At 34.7% G+C, this 19,587-nt stretch overlaps 3 protein-coding genes across 6 annotated transcripts; 2 read left to right on the plus strand and 1 right to left on the minus strand.

Moving 5' to 3' along the window:
• Positions 1-1,049: 1,049 nt before the first annotated feature.
• Positions 1,050-4,184, plus strand: LOC122580198 (monosaccharide-sensing protein 2-like). The gene is made up of 5 exons (XM_043752474.1): positions 1,050-1,128; positions 1,223-1,789; positions 2,197-3,044; positions 3,120-3,307; positions 3,633-4,184. The coding sequence occupies exons 1-5, from the start codon at positions 1,050-1,052 to the stop codon at positions 4,075-4,077; spliced, it is 2,127 nt and encodes a 708-aa protein (XP_043608409.1). The 3' UTR covers positions 4,078-4,184.
• Positions 4,185-7,346: 3,162 nt separating this feature from the next.
• LOC122579771 (alpha-1,3-mannosyl-glycoprotein 2-beta-N-acetylglucosaminyltransferase) lies at positions 7,347-11,556 on the plus strand. Of its 3 annotated transcripts, none has more exons than XM_043751998.1 (18): positions 7,350-7,476; positions 7,588-7,662; positions 8,137-8,224; positions 8,404-8,466; positions 8,551-8,585; positions 8,689-8,765; positions 8,859-8,904; positions 9,028-9,090; positions 9,178-9,244; positions 9,317-9,385; positions 9,474-9,543; positions 9,655-9,716; positions 9,943-10,033; positions 10,123-10,216; positions 10,654-10,716; positions 10,805-10,843; positions 10,939-11,109; positions 11,231-11,556. In XM_043751998.1, the coding sequence occupies exons 1-18, from the start codon at positions 7,411-7,413 to the stop codon at positions 11,345-11,347; spliced, it is 1,356 nt and encodes a 451-aa protein (XP_043607933.1). In that variant the 5' UTR covers positions 7,350-7,410; the 3' UTR covers positions 11,348-11,556. The 3 variants fall into 3 exon arrangements, with proteins under 3 accessions (XP_043607935.1, XP_043607933.1, XP_043607934.1); XM_043751999.1 differs by having other exon boundaries at positions 7,352-7,476; positions 7,588-7,638; XM_043752000.1 differs by lacking the exon at positions 10,654-10,716 and having other exon boundaries at positions 7,347-7,476.
• Positions 11,557-12,658: 1,102 nt separating this feature from the next.
• On the minus strand, positions 12,659-18,455 carry LOC122579772 (tetraketide alpha-pyrone reductase 1). Of its 2 annotated transcripts, XM_043752001.1 has the most exons (6): positions 17,668-18,096; positions 14,305-14,471; positions 13,851-14,020; positions 13,435-13,786; positions 13,147-13,339; positions 12,659-13,000 (listed from the first exon to the last, which is right to left on the minus strand). In XM_043752001.1, the coding sequence occupies exons 2-6, from the start codon at positions 14,414-14,416 to the stop codon at positions 12,859-12,861; spliced, it is 969 nt and encodes a 322-aa protein (XP_043607936.1). In that variant the 5' UTR covers positions 14,417-14,471; positions 17,668-18,096; the 3' UTR covers positions 12,659-12,858. The 2 variants fall into 2 exon arrangements, with proteins under 2 accessions (XP_043607936.1, XP_043607937.1); XM_043752002.1 differs by lacking the exons at positions 14,305-14,471; positions 17,668-18,096 and adding an exon at positions 18,425-18,455.
• Between the last annotated feature and the right edge of the window lie 1,132 nt (positions 18,456-19,587).

Here is a 19,587-nt window from a genome sequence, read left to right on the forward strand (position 1 = left end):
AACACCTGCGTTTTAATTATTTTATTTTATTTAGAACTTTTCTTAAAGGTTATTATCGACAAACATTCTAGTTCATTTAGTTAAATTCAATTCACAAATCTAAAGCATTTGTTCAAAAGAATATATCAAGATTAATAATTAATAGAGAAAAACTCTAATATAGTAATATGGATGGTCATGGTATATTTCTTTGTTGGCACACAATCATCAGATTAAAAAAAATGACATTATCCTATCAATTTATTAAGAAACCAATAGATAGATACAAATGTAAATCTATCTAAAATCAAAAATGTTACTAGATTTTGCGTATAACTTATAGGTTCATCGTCGGCATTGAATCAGATTTATACTAATCTTTTCTAAACTTATGCTCAAAACTTTCAATAATATAATCATAGTAAATTCCAAAATTAAAAGGTTGCATTCAAGGTGTAAATCATATTTAAATTATTATTAGATGCATAAACATTTATATTTGTATTGCATTTCGTAAATATAAAAGATGGTTACGATTATATTGATTATTGAATGCAAGTTATTATGCATATCATAGGAAACTAAACTTTGTCTAGTTATATGTATATCTTTTTTTTTTTTTTTTAAATATGAGCTAAATTTTGGATAAAATCCGACGTGGGGGCCTGTTTGTTTATTCCCCATATCTGTCTTTTACTCGTTAGCAAGAAGTTTCTAGCTTAACTTTCAAAATCAGTCCTTTTACTTTAACAAAACTACACTTGTAGTCCCTAAGTCACCAAAATATATATAACCATACCTTTCTCCATTGTTAATTTCATTAGTCTGATTGATACTCATTCCATCCCCCACCATTAATTAATTTATATAAAGTTCATTATGTAATATTATATCAAATCAATCATACTAATCTCATTATTCTACCTAAGTAAAGTTCATCAAAGATCAAGTTTTATACTCAGAATTTTGTCTAGTGTAATTTCTTTTCCTTGTTCTTATTTTAGTCATATGTATTTGTGTTCTTCATGTATTAAAATTTGATCTTCAGGCTTTAAAACGAAGCGGCGAAAATGAGTAAAGCTGTGATGGTGGCTGTTTCTGCAGCCATTGGTAACATGATTCAAGGATGGGATAATGCTTGTATTGCTGGTACAGTTTCTTAACTATACAATCTTGAAGTATATATATATATATATGTATATATAGATGATCACATATTGTTGTTTTATTAAATGTGATGCAGGGGCTGTTTTATACATAAAGAAAGAATTCAACTTACAGAATGAACCAACTATAGAAGGTCTAATTGTTGCCATGTCACTTATTGGTGCTACTTTAGTTACAACATGTTCCGGTGCAGTGTCAGATTCACTTGGACGACGTCCCATGCTTATTATATCGTCTATCTTTTATTTCTTTGGTGGTCTTGTTATGTTATGGTCACCTAATGTTTATATCCTGCTATTGGGTAGGCTGTTAGATGGTTTAGGAATCGGGCTAGCTGTTACGCTTGTTCCTGTTTATATATCTGAGACATCACCTCCTGAGATTAGAGGGTCACTGAATACGTTACCGCAGTTTATGGGGTCTGGAGGGATGTTTCTTTCATACTGCATGGTTTTTGGGATGTCTTTAATGGAGTTGCCGAGTTGGAGAGTAATGCTTGGTGTTCTTTCGATTCCATCCCTTTTTTATTTTGTCTTAACAATCTTTTTCTTGCCTGAGTCTCCAAGATGGCTTGTCAGTAAAGGAAGAATGCTTGAGGCCAAACACGTTTTACAGAGATTGCGTGGCAAAGATGACGTCGCAGGCAAGTTTTTCTTTTTCTTTTTTTTTTTTGTAAATGCATTGCCAGTATAGCTATATTCATCAACAATCATTTCAAAATTGTAGGATCTAACTATTTCTATTTTTCGTGAACAACTTTGGTGTGCATCCTGTTTTGGATAACTAGCCTATTTAGTAAAACAAACCATCAAAGTTTAAATCTTTTTGATCTAAGCTAATCACCTTTTTAATATCGTTATAAGGCAATTTGAGCTGGAAACTTGTCAAAAAGATGATGTGGCTGGTAACTTTGGGACTAATATAAGTTGGTTAACCAAAGCATAAGTCCAACCAAATTTGTTACATTTATATGAAATTTGTCTTTTTTTTTTTTCAAACTTTACCAAAATCTTCATATGGGTAACTTCCATTTTTGTGGCAAATCAACAGGTGAAATGGCTTTACTGGTTGAAGGCCTTGGAGTAGGTAGTAAGACTGCCATAGAAGAGTACATAATCGGGCCTGCACCTGATATTGAAGAAGCTGCTAAGATTAATTTATACGGTCAGGAGGATGGAGTTTCTTTGATTGCTCGACCCATTGTATCTCGCCAAGGAAGTGCCCTTCACCAAAGTGTCCCGCTTATGGACCCCCTGGTAACCCTTTTTAACAGTGTCCATGAAAAGCTTCCAGATGGTGTCGGCAGTAAAGGAAGCATGCTATTTCCACATTTTGGGAGCATGTTCAGTGTTTCTGGAAATCCAATCAAAACCGAAGATTGGGATACAGAAAGTGTTGGTGGTAGAGAAGGCGATGATTATCAATCTGATCATGCTCTTGAAAATGATCCAGATGATACTTTACATACTCCACTAATTTCTCGTCAAAATACAACTGTGGAGAAAGACACGATTCAGCCTGCTGCCCATGAAAGCATTTTAAGCATTAGAAATGCTGGAGAACAAGTGAGTGGCACCGACATTGGAGGTGGTTGGCAACTTGCATGGAAATGGTCACAAAACGATGGTCAAGAAAGAGAGAATGATGGAGTACTTAAAAGAATCTATCTGCACCAAGAAATAGGCACTGATATGCCTGCAGATAGTGACACCTTCCAGGCTGCAGCCCTGGTGAGTCAGCCTGCACTTTACTCCATAAACCTCATGGAGCAGAACCCGGTTGGACCAGCTATGGTTCACCCAGCCGAAGCAACAAAGAATCCAAGCTGGTCTGATCTTTTTGAACCAGGAGTCAAGCATGCATTGTTTGTGGGAATTGGTCTTCAGATACTTCAGCAGGTAACTAAAATTGAACGATTTGAATCACTCTGAATGACTGGACCATTGGTAATCTTTTCTTGGTTTCTTATGCAGTTTTCTGGCATCAATGGAGTCCTTTACTACACGCCTCAGATACTCGAGGAAGCAGGTGTTGGTCTCCTTTTATCAAGTTTTGGCCTAAGTTCAACTTCATCATCTCTTCTCATTAGTAACATCACAACTTTACTGATGCTTCCTTGTATTGCTGTGGCCATGAGACTCATGGATATCTCTGGAAGAAGGTACATTATTTTCTCCCAAAAATAAATATAAGTTTGAGGAGGCAAGGTGGGCGGGTCGAGTGATTTGGGTAAGGGGTTGAAGCAGGTTTGGATTGGGCTAACCCATCAACATTTCAAATGGTCCATTTCCGTTGTTAATTCTGTTATTTGAATCATGTCACGTGATTAAGTTAAAATGTAAACTCAACCTGACTCATTCTTTGATAAGCAAATGCCACCTGTGATTTTGTTTTTTAGAAAAAGTTTTATATTTTACCCTAACTTTATTATTTGTGGCCAGTAAATAGAAATGATTTACGGTTATGCTCTTTACGTGTTATTGCAGGGCTCTACTGCTGACTACGCTTCCTGTGTTGATCTTGAGTCTCATAGTTTTGGTGATAGGAGGTCTAGTGAACTTTGGAAGCATTGCAAATGCAGCTATTTCAACTACAAGCGTAATTATATATTTTTGTTGTTTCGTGATGGGATTTGGTCCAATTCCCAATATACTATGTTCGGAGATTTTCCCAACTCGTGTTCGTGGGATCTGCATTGCAATTTGTGCCCTTACATTCTGGATCTGTGACATTATTGTCACATACTCTCTGCCTGTGTTGCTTACTTCTGTTGGTCTGTCGGGTGTTTTTGCCTTCTATGCCGTTGTTTGCATCATAGCTTGGGTGTTTGTCTTCTTGAAAGTGCCAGAGACGAAAGGAATGCCACTGGAAGTTATTACAGAGTTCTTTTCGGTTGGTGCTAAACATGTTGATGCTGCGAAGAATAATTGACGTGGAGGCTTTGAGTTATAATTTTCCTATGGTTTTGTTTTCTTTCAAGTTTTGTTCTGCTCTGAAACATGAAAATATGAAGTCAGTAAATTTTCACTGCACATTAATGTGACTTAGATTTTGGTTGTTTTATAAACAATTTACCATCAATATGACAATATACATCTGTTTTTATAGTTTCTCATAAACTGGGCCTAAGTTTATACAATCTGGCTTGACATTTTTCTGGCCCTCAACACCAAGAGATTGCTAAAATTGTCAGAGAATCTGCCATTTGATAAATGCACAATATCTCCAGATTGAAATGCATCAAACTCTTCACTACATAGCTGAAAATGAACCGATGCAGTCTCGTCTGCCACCAATACCAAACATGTTTTATCTTTAACCCATCCTTCATATGTTATCACTCCTTTCTCGAAGACAATGATCAGTGTGTTAATGCTGTTTCTTGCTGCTGGCATAATATCTTTCAGATAAAGCATAATTGCTACTCCAATGCTGTAACAAGTCAGGAAAGCATTTATAGGTGGCCAAATATCTCAAAGTTTCCATTGTAACAGTGCTGATGTGCTATGATATCTTAGTACCAAATGTATATATTATTAAAAGGAAAATGATAAGCGTATCAAACCGCACTTATCCTTAATATGCAGAAACAGACTCAGATTAGTCACTCTAAAGTTTAGAGCTACGAGTAGGGTGTCACATGTTCTTGAAGAACAGAAGCTGCCAAAAGATGTTATGGCTGGAGAAACTATGGCTTGAAATCAGCATTTGGAGCACAATTGTTGATTATACCTACTAGGCAAGGCTGTTTCACTTCATATTAGGTCACGTTTGTTTCACAGAATTTGATGGAATCTGATGGAATTGGAATTCAATTTCATTCCTTAGTGCGTTTGGTTGTTCAAAGAAGGAGGAATCTCATTCCGTAGGAATGTAAACATTCCATCATTTGATGGAATCTCCATTCCTTGGGGATAGAGGAAGGAAATTTGATTCCTTCCGTCACTTGAATTCTCAAAAAATCAAAAACATTCCGTCAAATTCATTCCTTCAAATTCCAATTCCTTCGAAAGATTCCATTCATTCCAAAAATATTCTGTGAACCAAACGCGCCCTTGTTTCCTTAGCTATTTTGGTTAGGCCTAATATGTTATGACGAGATGTGTAACCAGTTATGCTAAAGATTAGCTTGTAAACATATGTGCGGTTTGTCATACATAAGAACTAATGTGACACACATCACTTTACTTGTACTAACTCTTATTTTGTTATTGACATAAAAATTATCAGGTTAATCCTTTACTCAAAAATACGAAAAAAAACCTTGCATTATTATTTTTTCTTTTTTTTTGCAACAATATATATAAAATGCCGTTATACATAATAGGCCGTTGCTAATATTTTATTACATTATATACAAAACTTTTATGAATAAAAATAATTTTAAAAAAAGTTAAATTTTCAATTTTAGCCTAAAAGGATCATAAAATATTTTTATCAAAAATAACAATCCAAAAAAAATTTAAATTAAGAAACTTACTCGTAATTTAGTGAAAAAAATTATTTTTATATAAATTTAAGTTTTTATTAATTCAAATTTATTTTACGTTCTGTCAATTAAAAATTTTTAGAGAAATTATCACAAATCGTCCCTGTGGTTTGCTCGATTCGCATTTTCATCCCTGTACTTTTTTTTTTATCATTAGGCATCCCTGGGCTTTTCATTTTCATTGTCAGTCGTCCCTCATACAAACATCCGTCACTTTTTATCCGTTAATGCCCTCACGTGCTTGCCACGTGAGGGTAAAATCGTCCATATTCATTAAAAACAAACCACAAGGACTATTTATGGTGGGGACTCTCAATCAACATCATCATCAACCTCATCTTTAACATGACAAGAAAATAAAACACAGATTCCCTCGACAAGAAAAACAATAACAAATGTTAAAAAAAAAAAAAAAAAAAAAAAAAAAACAATAACAACAACATATTCATATCTATTTGATCAATCCTTTACCAGATACATGTACAATTTGTAAGCCATATACAACGAGACTTCAAAGCAAAAGGTGTTAGATTGTTAAATTCACTCCAAGACTATACCCTTTTGCAGTGCTTCCACATAATTAACTTTGTTTATTGCTACTGACCTATGAATCCCTCACATAATTAAACTTACCATCACAATTCCCAACCTTCACCACCACAATCCACCACTGCCACCACCACAGGCCCAGTAAATGCCACCTCTATCATCGTCGTAGGCCTATCCCCTACCACCACAAGCCACCGTTGCCATCACCATAACCACCGTCGTCGGCCAACCATCACCACCACCATCCGTTTCCCTCTTGTTCATCTTTATTCTTTTCTTTCCCTCATTTTTAATACAAGTTTTAATATTGAGGATGGAAACCCACATCAAAGATTTAATCTTTTTTGTTTTCATTCGGAAGCATAACCCAGATCTGGTGCTACCGTCAACCAGCCATGGTGGGTTTTCACGAGATTTTCTTTATTTCATGAGATTTCATTTAGATAGATCGTATATATATATATATATTATATATTTGAATGATTATTGTTTTGTTGATTAGATTTTTTGTTGGAAAAATTGAAATTTAGGAATGATCTTATTTGTTGAGTGATTACTTTGGGGAGTAATAACAAATGTAAACATATATATGTGTATGAATGTCTTTTTGGAAAGAAATTCTGAAGATGTGAAAGTATGAAAATGTATGATTATTTTTACACAAAAATATGTATACAGGGACATAGATATAGATTTACAGTTATGTTTATGTATTTACAAATTCACTAAAATCTAATGTAATTTATGAGGAAGGAGAAAATTAGTCCCTGTGGTTTGTTTTTAATGAATATGGACGATTTTACCCTCACGTGGCAAGCACGTGAGGGCATTAACGGATAAAAAGTGACGGACATTTGTATGAGGGACGACTGACAATGAAAATGAAAAGCCCAGGGATGCCTAATGATAAAAAAAAGTACAGGGATGAAAATGTGAATCGAGCAAACCACAGAGACGATTTATGATAATTTCTCAAATTTTTATGTAACTATATATTTTTAAAATTTTTTTGTCCTGTATCAAAAAGGGGTTTATCATTTTTTTTTAGTAACGACTTGTGAATAGGCAAGTGGATCACAAACGTACTTGGGTTGACCCAACATCATACAATACGTTGACGACATAGATTATTGATACATAACATAGATGAGTTGAAGAAAAGAATTGAATCAAGCAGATTTTTTTTTTTTTTTTTCCATTTGCATTTGGTGAAAAAGAAAAAAAAAATGAACCGGAGATGTGATCTGAGATATCTTCTTATACTTGCTGCTATTGCTTTCATCTATACCCAGGTTGGTTAATGGCTACAATATATATATATATATATAGCTTCCATCTCTTTTTACTAATTTTTTTTGTATAAATTTCAGTTTGATTTAAGTCTTTATTAATTTTGCTGTCAGGTGAAATTGTTTGCCACGCAATCTGAGTATGCTGGTAAAATTGCAGATGCAGTAAGTATAAGCCTTTTTCTACTAGTAATATGTTTCTGCTAGAATTGTTTCTAAGATTACTCCTTTATATATATATATATATAGTGGATATATATATATATATATATTTCCCAGAAAACAGGCCTTAGTTTAGTTGTAAGAAAGTAGAGGGAGTGAGTTTTTTCAAAAGGAAAACTTGAAAACAGAAAACGCGTTCAAATAATTTTCCAAGGAAAATTTTAATTTAGGACCGTGAACTCGCTTTTCTAATTTACACTTTGTCCAAACTTGAAGATGAAAGCAAATGAACGTGTTTCCAAAACTTTTTAATGGTTTTCTAGATATTCGAAAGAACCTTCCATTTGAAAATGAAAATGGATAATTTGAGTAAAATTTTTGTAACCAAACGGACCATTAGTAATTGACTTCCTCTTCTTTTGTTTTTTGTTTAGTTAATGAGGAGTATTTTGAGTTTGTGAATATTGTATTTAGTGATCGAGTGTATTATATTCATAACAGATGGAAGCAGAAAATCATTGCAGGAATCAGCTGCATTTGCTAATCAATGAAATAGGCATGCATCAGGAAAATATTGTTGTTTTGGAAGGTATTATTTCATTCAATACATAGAGGTGTTTTGTATTATTTTTCATGTTTTGTACACATTGCTGTTAGTTTTTTCTTTTGCATATTTATTATGCCTGATGCTGAATCTTCAAATATGATATGTTGCTCCCTTTTCTTACCTGGCATTACGCTTTACTACATTTGTTATTGATGTATCAGAGAAAGCAAAACGTCAAGCGCAGGAGTGTGAACAATTAAGGGCAGTTGTTCAAGATCTGGAAAGTAAGTCCATACCATCATCTTCTTTATATTTCTTTGATGAACTTCTCTTCTTAATTGGCAAATTTTTATTTTATTTGTTATCAGAGAAAGGCGTGAAAAGTTTGATACGGGAAAGACAAGTATGAATATAACTTAGTTAATTTGCAATTTCCCTTTTTTATATCCTTTTTTATCCATATCTGATTTTCTGAAGTGACAAATTTATATACTTCATCATTCTAGGTACCAGTGGCAGCTGTTGTGATTATGGCTTGCAATCGTGCTGATTATCTGGAAAGGACCATCAAATCTATCTTAAAGCACGTTTTATACAGATAATTTCTCTTCTGTAATTTGAGCATTAAGTGAATCAAGCTTCTGACTATTTACTAACCATGCTTCATGATTTCCAGATATCATAGTTCTGTTGCATTGAAGTTTCCTGTTTTCGTATCCCAGGTATGAATAAAAGTTCTGATTTTTGGGACTCTAGTTCAGGTTGTCTCCTCTGTAATGTCATTGACTCATTGCAGTATTTTTGGGTAAATCATGACCTCTCTCTTCAAATATCTATATTTTCAGGACGGGTCAAATTCTGATGTTAGAAAAATGGCGATGGGTTATGATCAGCTGACCTACATGCAGGTAAGTATCAGTAATATGTTATTGTTACTGGGACACAAATGGTTTGTGTGTTCCAATGTTTTTAAGTCCATTTCCATTTTGTTGCAGCATTTGGATTATGAACCTATACATACTGAGAGGCCTGGGGAGTTAATTGCATATTACAAGATTGCACGTACGGGACACTTTACTTAATTCTGAAGTGCATATTTTCCAAAGCATTACCAATTTACCACGATATTTCCAGGTCACTACAAGTGGGCATTGGATCAGTTGTTTTACAAACATAGTTTTAATCGGGTCATCATACTTGAAGGTCTGGTTTCTTTATTTATCTTGATTGTTTATATTTAGTTTTTGAATTTAAAAGTTACATGATGAGCATAGACATTTATGGGATGTAGATGATATGGAGATCGCTCCTGATTTTTTTGATTACTTTGAGGCTGGAGCAGATCTACTAGATAATGATAAGTAAGCCTTCTGCAAGAACTACGATGAAATATGCTATACTCTACTTTTAGGAAACTCTGTCATAATTTTTGAAATCCTGATTTGTGTAATTCATTTTTAAATCCATGTTAGGTCGATCATGGCCATCTCATCATGGAATGACAATGGACAAAAACAGTTCGTGCACGATCCTTGTAAGTCTAAGGGCCAACTTGGTTTTTTTTCTCATTGAGTTGACTTTTGATCAACTTAATATCTGTATATACATGACTGACAAAGTATAAAGTAAATGAACTAAATGTTGTATGTTTCTGTGGTGAATGAACTGTATGAATGGCACTATACTGCCAGTTCAATGTTTTGGTAATTTATACATACAAACTGTATGTATACAGTGTGCTTAAATCATACACCTCGCAGATGCATTATATCGGTCAGATTTCTTCCCCGGTCTCGGATGGATGCTATCTAAACCTACATGGGATGAACTTTCACCAAAGTGGCCAAAAGCATATCCTTTTTGACAACTTTATGTTTTGTGATTCAAGCTTCATGTTAAAGAATGTTTTCTATAATGAGTTTTCTTTAACGAAATTATACTTATTGGGATGACTGGCTAAGATTAAAAGAGAATCACAAAGGGCGGCAGTTTATTCGTCCAGAAGTATGCAGGACTTACAATTTTGGGGAGCATGTAGGTATCTTCCATCAACTTTTCTTTCAAGCACTTGCTAGTTTTATAAAATGTAACCAATTCTGTTGCAGTTTCTATTTTACGCAACCAGCTATTTTTAGGCTAAAAAATACTTAAAGTTTCATTCTGATTTATATAAGGTAATCATTTTACACAGATTCCAATTTTAGATGATTTGACCCTCTAATCATTCAAACAAAAAGCGGGTCGGTAACTTTTGACCATGTTGATATTCTTTATGTGGTGCAAGTGCCTCAAAACCCGACTATCTATCTTGAAACAAGTTTGAACCTTTGATGATTTTTCTGACTTAAAGTATGTTTGTACCAAGACTGAAATCAAAACAAAGTTGGATCTCTTTTTTTATGCAATCAAATCTTACGGATACCTAGAACTTTGATAACTTGTTGTCTTTATCTACTTCCTTTGTTATCCAGGGTTCTAGTTTGGGGCAATTCTTCCAACAATATCTTAAACCTATTAAATTGAATGATGTTCAGGTATCTAACATCATAGACTTCTTTTAATTTGCGGGTGTTGGTCTTATGGTGTTTTTGTTATATCATTAACTTTTATGTTCCTGTAAAGGTTAACTGGAAATCGATGAACTTGAGCTACCTAATGGAGGTATACATCTTACATTTAGAAATCATATAGTAAGTGTAACAGTAATTGACCATTTTGAACATTCATGATAAATTTGTAGTTTGTTTCTTTTGTAGGGTACATTTGTGAAGCATTTTGCTGACCTGGTGAGAAGTGCAAAGTTACTTTATGGAACTGATCTTGTTTTGAAGACAAATAACGTAGATGGCGATGTGCGCATACCATATAAAGATCAATCACATTTTGAAAACATTGCTCACCAGTTCGGCATATTCGATGAATGGAAGGTATCATCACATTTTCATATTGATTAATTTTGTTCTTTATTTCTCTCTTCTTTTTTTTTTATAATCTGATTAGCAGGTAATTTGCATTGAGTTTTTACGCATGCTTTCATACTTTTTTCAGGATGGCATACCAAGGACCGCGTATAAGGGCGTAGTTGTTTTCCGCCACCAAACTTCAAAGAGAGTGTTTCTTGTTGGGCCAAAATCCCTCCAACAGTTGGAGATTAAAAACGCTTAAATCTTCTCAGAGGTACATAATTCTTTTGGCATGAGATTTTATAAGCCTTTACTATATCATATGTATTTTATTTAAGAATTAGGCAGATACATATAGGCGGCTACTCCAGGCTGCAGTTAAGTTTTATGATTATTTTGGTTCATATCTTGATAGTGTAAAAGGACTTGACAGTATTTTGAAAGCGTAAGTATATAGTTTGAGTTTTAGCACTTCTTTGGAATATGTAGTGTAGATAGCATGCTGACAGAATTTATACGAGTTCATTATTTTCAATGACACTTGAGCTGCACATATATCGTTTTTCAGCCCTCTTCACACTCATAAACTAGGATATGCCGCGTCGTCTAAACATATCCCAGCCTTCCAAACCATATAAATGTGTTCATTTCCACTGGCAAATATGCATCAACTATTACCCTATATATTCATGACAGAACTTCCATGATTCATGATCTATTCCTTAGGTTCTAGAGAACTTGCCTTGAAGCGAGCCTATGATATAGGATACGCCACTGGTGAGAACAACTTGTCTCATTGACGGGTTCTTTTTACATGAATGTAACACGTTCAGTGTTCCATTCACAACTATGTTTAATTTTATACATTCTCAGCCTGCAAAATATGTACATATTATAAAAAGATTACATTTTGGTGTAGGATTGAATGTACAAACATACTGTCTGAGTGTACGACTACCAAAAGATGTGATGTTTAAGATTTCGAAATCTACCATCATCAGTAAATTTAGCTATTAGTGAATCTTTATCCTTAAATCTTTTGGTTTTACATGGCACGAAAGATCGATTCCGTTCACAGATTTAGCTAGTGAACAAGTTGAATACAAACAGAAATAATCTAGACATGATCTATGGTTCAAGAGTGTGTAGAACTATGTGCTAGTGAGTTTTGTACTCCTTGATACGGGTTTTTTGAGGAGCCAAGATGTGTCCAAAATAGATCTATAGTGATTAAATTAATGAGTTTCAAATCTGGATGGGAAGAAATAGTGAAAAACTTGACTAGCATAAGAGGATGAGCAAATCTTGGAGAAATTCATATGTGGGATGGTGAGCTATAGTTGTGAAACATTGTTGGTGTCTGAAACAATGTATGATTGTCTGATTTATGGGCATGAATGTAGTTTTGAATATATGCTCTTGTGCAGGTCTGTTTTAAGGGGGCCATAACAAACACAAACCTTAGGCATATAATTATGATTCTGTACTTCGTCTACTTGTTATTTTAGTTTCTGTTCGTTTTTTTATCTCTTTAAGGTGTAATCATATATCATGCCACGTTATATTATTCTCGTTTGAAAGTTAAAAAATTATTTTCGGCTAACATTTTTCCAACAATTTATTTTGTCCAAGAATTAGGCAGATACATTAGCTGCAGATACATATAGGTGCCAATTCGAGGCTACAGTATTTATATTATTCTCTTTCCTATCTTGATCTATATTAGAAGGCTTTGTAACCTTTGATAAAACCACTCGAAGTAGTCCAGCTTAACTAAGACAAAGAAAGATGGCCTTGTTCCACTAGAGATGTGACACAGTCTGCAAACATCTCTTGAATTGACTTAAACTTGAACCCCAAGCTCTCTATCTTTCTCGTGTTGAACTGATAATAGGGTCGTTCAAGCTGCTCAAACCTGTAAAGTCACCTTGTTCAGTATTGCATCATCATTGTAGCAATATCGACCCATTTGATTAGAAGTGTTTATGGTTAACCCGATATGTCCCGACATGTTGACTAGTAAAGAAGTCCCCCCTACCCATAAGGATAATTTTTTTTTACCTCTTTGGAATGGTTAGTGTGGGATACATTGTGGACAGAATTGACACTAGTTCATCATTATTAATTACTGTTGAGCTGCATATATATCGTCCTTCAGCTTCTTCATGTTCATAAACTAGGATGTGGCAACGAGCGACATCGTCTATATGCACATATCCCAGCCTTCCATGCCGTTTAAATCTCTCCGTTTCCCCTGTTTCATCCAAATTTTCAGCATTTGTATTTAGCTGTATATACACAATTCCATTATAATTCATAAGGATGCATATGATAGTTTAGAGAACTCACCTTGAAGCAAGCCCAGAATATCTGATGCTGTAGAGCATAAAGTAGGAGGTAGGCTAGGTCCAACCACAAATGATGGCATAACAGTCACTAAATTGATGCCATTTTCATTACAAAACTCCCATGCGGTCTTTTCTGCCATGGTTTTCGACATTACATACCAAATCTTGAGTTTTTCACAAAGTTCAACCGAGCTCCAAGATGACTCATCCAAAGGTATATTTGAGTCAAACTTCTCTTTAACCCTGATTGTAGAAGATGATGAGGTGAGAACTACCCGTCTCAGTGACGGGTTCTTCTTACATGAACGTAGCACGTTCAATGTTCCATTGACAGCCGGCTTTATGATCTCCTCCTGCAAAATGTGAACTTTTAGGGAAACAATCGCATCATGATTATGCTTGAAAGTACAAACCTACCGTTGGGTCATTAATATGTCCAAGAACAGGGGAAGCCGTATGAAATACTCCCGCACACCCCATGATTGCATCGTCAAAACTTCCTTCTTCTGTTAGTTCGGCCTTCACTAGGCGGAGCCTCTCCTTTGCCCCTTGTAGATTCCACAAGTGAGTGAGTTTGGTGTCGTTTCCTGAAAATTAAAGCATAAAAAAGCATTGGTGGTATGGCAAAGTGGGTGGGTCGGGTGAGTAACGGGTATAGTACGATTCAATTATATGATTAAGAAAGTAATTTATTATGGTCGACTGTATGAAACTTGCAATACCCATTTAACAAGTTCTTTTAGCCAAAAATAACCGAGTCTACTAGTTTGACCCATTAGAGATATAAAGTAATGACGTCTAACTTATGATCTTTAGTGACTTACATGTTTATTAATATGCTAGTTCAACATGTATACATGATAATACATACCAGGGTCTCTAACAGTACCAACGACATGATAGCCAGACAACAAGAGTCGTTTAATGAGCCAAGAAGCCAGGAAACCCGATGCACCAGTTACACAAACCTTGCCATGATCCATAACTTTTTGGAGGCCAAGTGGTGTGAAGTTCCTAAATAAATATACTTGTAGGTGCCTAGAACGTTTCACAAGGGGGTATGGAGAAGGTAAGTCACATAATACTTGTGAGGATTGGTTATTTGGAAAACATGAGATATTTTGGTTAGAAGGCAAAAAAATGGGAAGAGTCAAAGTTTTGAATATTTGAAGATGAAAATAAAGGGCCAGCCTAGACTAATTTTAGACTTTTCGATTTTTACGCATTCAATATCATAGTTGCTTGTTTACGACTTTTTTTTTTTTTTGGCTTTAACGACTTTTGGTTAACGAGATGTCAGTATATTCGGCCAAGTTTAACAGACATATAAGTCGAGCCAAGGATGGCTATAAACAAGAATAGGTAACTTAGAGGCTACCCAATGGGTTAGACTCATCCCTCAAAACTAGTCCCTGTCAGCGACACAGTAGCAAAAAGCACTCTAAGGACTAATCCTCCCAAAATGCACCCAATGCACTTATCCCTCAAGGACTAGTCTTAGACCCACCAATTATTTAATTCTACCCATTTATCTAAACTTTACACTTTTAACCCTCTAAACTATAAATAAAATACATTTTAAGTCCATTAACACAAATTATTAATAAAACACACAAGTTCATTAAAAATGAAAATACAAATGCATTTAGAACATAAAAATAAAAAACAAAGTACAATAAAATAAAGCACACAACCTAAAGATGGAAAAAAAAAGACACGACATTTTTATTTTTTTTAAACTAAACCTAAACTAATTGGGACCGAATAGAAAGTCTTTGTACTCCACCATGAGTTTCTTCTTGGCTTCCTTGGTGTAAATTTTCTCCTCATCATCACAATTTGTTTTATCCATGAATGAAAGAGCTGTATACATGGTGCGCTTTCTTTCTTCATCACGAATGACAGCCAAAGATTGTTGTTGTTCATCCAACACTGCCTCTTTTTTACACCCAAGTCGGTCGAGTCGGGCAGCTAGGTCGGAAGTTGAAGAACGAGCAGACCCCGCATCGGAAAAAGCAGATGTTCGTGAAGTCTTTGACTTAGTAGGGGGCGTGTATACGTATCCGGACCGAAGAGGTCATTATCACCAAGGTCCACCCGCTCAAATTGGGTCTTCGCCTCCTCTTCGTCGTCACTATCAACAACGTTAAGAATGTTTTTCCTTTTATGCAGGCTTCGCCCCAGAACATCATGACCGGATGGAGCGAATAACTTTGGCTTATCTTTCACAAGCAACCAACAATCGTACATGGTAAACTAAGTTTTGGTTTGACTAAAGTACTCTGAACGCGCTTCCTTCATGACTTGGGCATCGTTCTCTCTACTAGCTCGATGATCATCATAGTCTTTCCATATTGCATTGAACTTTGCCACAGTTGTTTTGATCTTTCTCCACTTGGCACTTATCTGATTGTGATTTCTTGTGTTGTTGGGGAATCTTGCATTGTACTTCTCTATGATTTTCCCCCAAAAAGAATCAAGCGATTGGTCTTTTCCAACTATTGGATCTTCTGTAGCATCGATCCAACACTCAGTGAGAACTTTCATCTCAAGCTTGCTCCAATGAGACAAGTTTGCAGCAGGTTCTCTTGGTTGTTTGCCTTTCTTGGTGCGTCTGGACATGCTTTTAACCCGACCCTTCTTTGGTTGTGTTTCGGGAATGGATTTAGGGGGATTGGGGGTGGGAACAGATTCGGGTGTGGGAACAGATTCGGGTGTGGGAGCAGATTCGGGTGTAGGGTTATATGGTGGCGGGGGAAAGGAGTGTTGATCAGGTTGTTGAAAACATACTGCTGACGATGACCCCCCAATCCCCATGGTAGAAGTTAGGGGGTTGTGTAGCGGCAAGTGAAGCATAAAAGTTGCCATGAATTGAGGATAATGGGGGTCATTTGGTTGTTGGATGAACGGTATTGGTGATGCTTGGTTAGGGTACGATTGATTAAAATCGTTCACGGCGTTGTTCCAGAAGTCGTCGGCTTTTTAGTTGTTGAAGTCCGACATGATTTGTGTTTGAAATGGATTTTTATGTGTTAATATGAATAATGAAAGTGTGGTGTGTTCTAATGCTTATGAAGGTGTATATATAGGCTTTTTCAAAAACTAGCCGTTAAAGGACTAAAAGTGTAAAGTTTTTGAACTGCAGGTGGTCAAACAGGCCGTTAAAGGGATCTATTTTGCCAACTTTTGAAAGTTCATAAGTTTTGTCTTTTCCCCCTATATAGCCGTTATGTTTATTAAAAAAAAAAAAAAAACCAACACAACCTCTCGTCCTTGCAAGAACGAGCAACCCGAACTAGTCCCTCGAACGAATCAAGGACGAGTCCCACCCAATGATGTGGACTTGTCCGATGTAGCCGAACGAACCGAGAACGAGTCCCATAGGCTGGTCTTATGTATCTCAACGGATCCTTAATATATAAGTTGTATATTGGTGTTGAATTATGGTGTGAGGATGGTGACTTACCGGACATGAGTTCTATGCGGTGTATACTCTGAGTACCAAAAACGGTACATGAAACTAGAGGGTTTCACCCATTTACCCTTTTTTTTTTTGAAAAGTAAACAAACTTATAAAACGGTGGATTTTTTTTTATCTTATATGAAAAAGATAAATATGTGGTTGTTAGATTTATAGATAAGCAGCGGCTATAATAATATGATATATTGTAAAGTTTAAATCTATATAGATTTGGTAATTTTTTAAGAGATTAAAACATATATGACACATGGACTTACACATCGATCTCAAGCTTTACTTGGTCGTATCATCGTATGTACTTAAACATGTTATATGTTATGCGATAACATGTTCCATATTGAAAAGAAGAAAAAAAGAGTTTAAGAACCTTATATGTTTTAAGTCGTGGTTTACCAACAACACACCCCTTGGTTTCCTTCGGTTTTGGGGTGTTTGCAAAGGATATCAAGGTTGTAGCCCCTTGCGGTGTTGCGGGTGGGAGACTCGTATAGTCGTATGGCTCTTGATGTGTAAGTATGATGAGGACGTCAAGACTTCAAATCGGGTCAATAAATCATCTTTTTACTGGGGTGTTTGACTGGCAATTTATTGGGTTTTTTTTTTTTTTTAAACACCTCTTTGCTACATTTGTAAACGATTTGTTAACAAAATCTTGTCATTTTCCATCAATAAACTTGCATTACATTAAACATTTGAATGTATATACATAAGCATATATATTCTTCTATACGTAAATCCTGCTAATATACTCACCTCAATCAAAAGGGTCATCATTCTCCTGGCTGAGGCTAATGTTTGACTTACATGAGCGTCTCGATCACAAGGCATTCATCGCCAACAAAATCACCATGGAAGTATGCAAAGTTTGATGTGTTTGTGAATGACGAAGAATACCAAGCAAATCATTATTGTGTGCTTTGCTCATGAGCATATTGCTAAATACAAATTGACATTTGACTATAGGTTCAATTAATCTCCAAAATATATATGATTAAATTAATAATCGTGTTTTTTCCATAAAATATCAAAACTAGTATGAACTTTATGCTCAACGCGTGTATACATCTTTTAAGGGTACAAAATTCATAACACTATGTATTCAAAAGAAACTATGATTGTCTAACAAACACATACAAAAACAAACTTTAGAAAGTTTCAAAGAGATTAGTTTCATAGAATGTAAAAAACTTTGAACGAATATCTATAGTAAGAAATAACTAAAGTTGTGTGTATTGTATGTAAACAACTCGAAATAATGTTTATTGTATGTAAGAAATTTGTTTCAACCAATTAAAATCTGACAAGTGGCACCTGTATATGGTTGCCACGTATGTTTTCTTACATACAATAAACATTTTTTCGAGTTTCTTACATACAATACACACAACTTTAGTTTTTTCTTACTATAGACATTCGATCAAAGATAGTTGCATTACAGAAAACTAATCCCAAGTTTCAAAACTTAAGTCAGTGAAAAAATGATAATAAATGTACTAATGAAATTAATCACCTGATTTGATCTTCATCATTCGCAAACACGCCAATCTTTATTTACTTCTAAATAAAAACATCACTCAGAATTATATGTCCCGAAAACATGGAATCTAATTTTATAGGTTCCAAGTTTCAACGTTGTACTACTTGGTGGTGTTGTGTACTTGGTAGTTGGTACTGCACATAGCTAACGTGGATTTATCACATGACCAAAGAAAAAAACAAAAGAAATTTTCAAGAAAAAGCATCTACCATCATATCAAACAAACTGATAAAGCTTAAAACTAAAAATTAATTCTAACGGCACACATTTTAAGCAGTGGAGTACTTCTTCAAGCTAATACTTAATTCGCAACCATTTTTGGAAACTTAGAAAAGTTAGTTGTTACTGTATTTGTTAACCACATCATCAGTTCATCACCATGTCCATATAGATCACGATGTGGAATACAAGGATTGTAAATAAAAGCTTTTGACAATAACTTAGTTTATATACTTCTGTTTAATCAAATAAATAAATATGAACATAATTCTCGTTCGATTATTTATTATTATTTTTTCGAACGTCATAAATGAATTTTATTGATAAACCAACCACTACCAGACGCTAGAAAATTTAAAGATATACAATCTAAATAAACTTCGTTGTTAATTAATAATGTCCGTTCATTTATATTTATTTGTATACAGTATGTTTGTTTGTTCACTCGTATGTGCCCGTTTTATGTACTTTTATGTTAAATTACAGTTAAACATGTAAAATACCTGTTTCCAATTATCGTTTTGAAAACGGAGATAGAATTATGCATCTCTACAAAGTTTTTGTGATGCAACATATATAATTTGGCAAAGTAATAATATTTAATATTTTGATCTTAGAAGAAGAAAAAAAAAAAACATAGATTGAAAATCATTAGTTTCACCTCATTTACTGATGTGGTGAAACCCGAGTGATACAATCACCATATAAATACATGTATCTATAGATGAAAATTGCATGTCAAAAGTTCGAAACATGTCAAAAGGCAAATGGAAGAAATATATTTTGTGATCCTTGTGTAAAGAGAAACGATCTGTACACCACTAAGTTTTGACAAATACATCACTAATTAAATGTGCTTTGCATTATTATTCTGTACATCACAGTAAAGCACATTTGGTGGTGTATAGTCAAAAACT

Source organism: Erigeron canadensis, chromosome 8 (assembly GCF_010389155.1).
Source record: "Erigeron canadensis isolate Cc75 chromosome 8, C_canadensis_v1, whole genome shotgun sequence".
Taxonomy (NCBI): Eukaryota; Viridiplantae; Streptophyta; class Magnoliopsida; order Asterales; family Asteraceae; genus Erigeron; species Erigeron canadensis.

What these genes read in the sequence shown, in the direction of transcription:
- LOC122579772 (XM_043752001.1), bottom strand. Translation starts at nt 14,416, where the DNA reads ATGGATCATGGCAAGGTTTGTGTAACTGGTGCATCGGGTTTCCTGGCT. An exon ending in TATTCTGGGCTTGCTTCAAG is followed by an intron (nt 13,340 to 13,434) that starts GTGAGTTCTCTA and finishes TGGATGAAACAG; the next exon opens with GGGAAACGGAGAGATTTAAA. An exon ending in ACACTAACCATTCCAAAGAG is followed by an intron (nt 13,001 to 13,146) that starts GTAAAAAAAAAT and finishes GTGACTTTACAG; the next exon opens with GTTTGAGCAGCTTGAACGAC.
- LOC122580198 (XM_043752474.1), top strand. Translation starts at nt 1,050, where the DNA reads ATGAGTAAAGCTGTGATGGTGGCTGTTTCTGCAGCCATTGGTAACATG. An exon ending in TGGCAAAGATGACGTCGCAG is followed by an intron (nt 1,790 to 2,196) that starts GCAAGTTTTTCT and finishes GCAAATCAACAG; the next exon opens with GTGAAATGGCTTTACTGGTT. An exon ending in ATGGATATCTCTGGAAGAAG is followed by an intron (nt 3,308 to 3,632) that starts GTACATTATTTT and finishes GTGTTATTGCAG; the next exon opens with GGCTCTACTGCTGACTACGC.
- LOC122579771 (XM_043751998.1), top strand. Translation starts at nt 7,411, where the DNA reads ATGAACCGGAGATGTGATCTGAGATATCTTCTTATACTTGCTGCTATT. An exon ending in ATCAGCTGACCTACATGCAG is followed by an intron (nt 9,091 to 9,177) that starts GTAAGTATCAGT and finishes ATTTTGTTGCAG; the next exon opens with CATTTGGATTATGAACCTAT. An exon ending in ACAGTTCGTGCACGATCCTT is followed by an intron (nt 9,717 to 9,942) that starts GTAAGTCTAAGG and finishes TACACCTCGCAG; the next exon opens with ATGCATTATATCGGTCAGAT.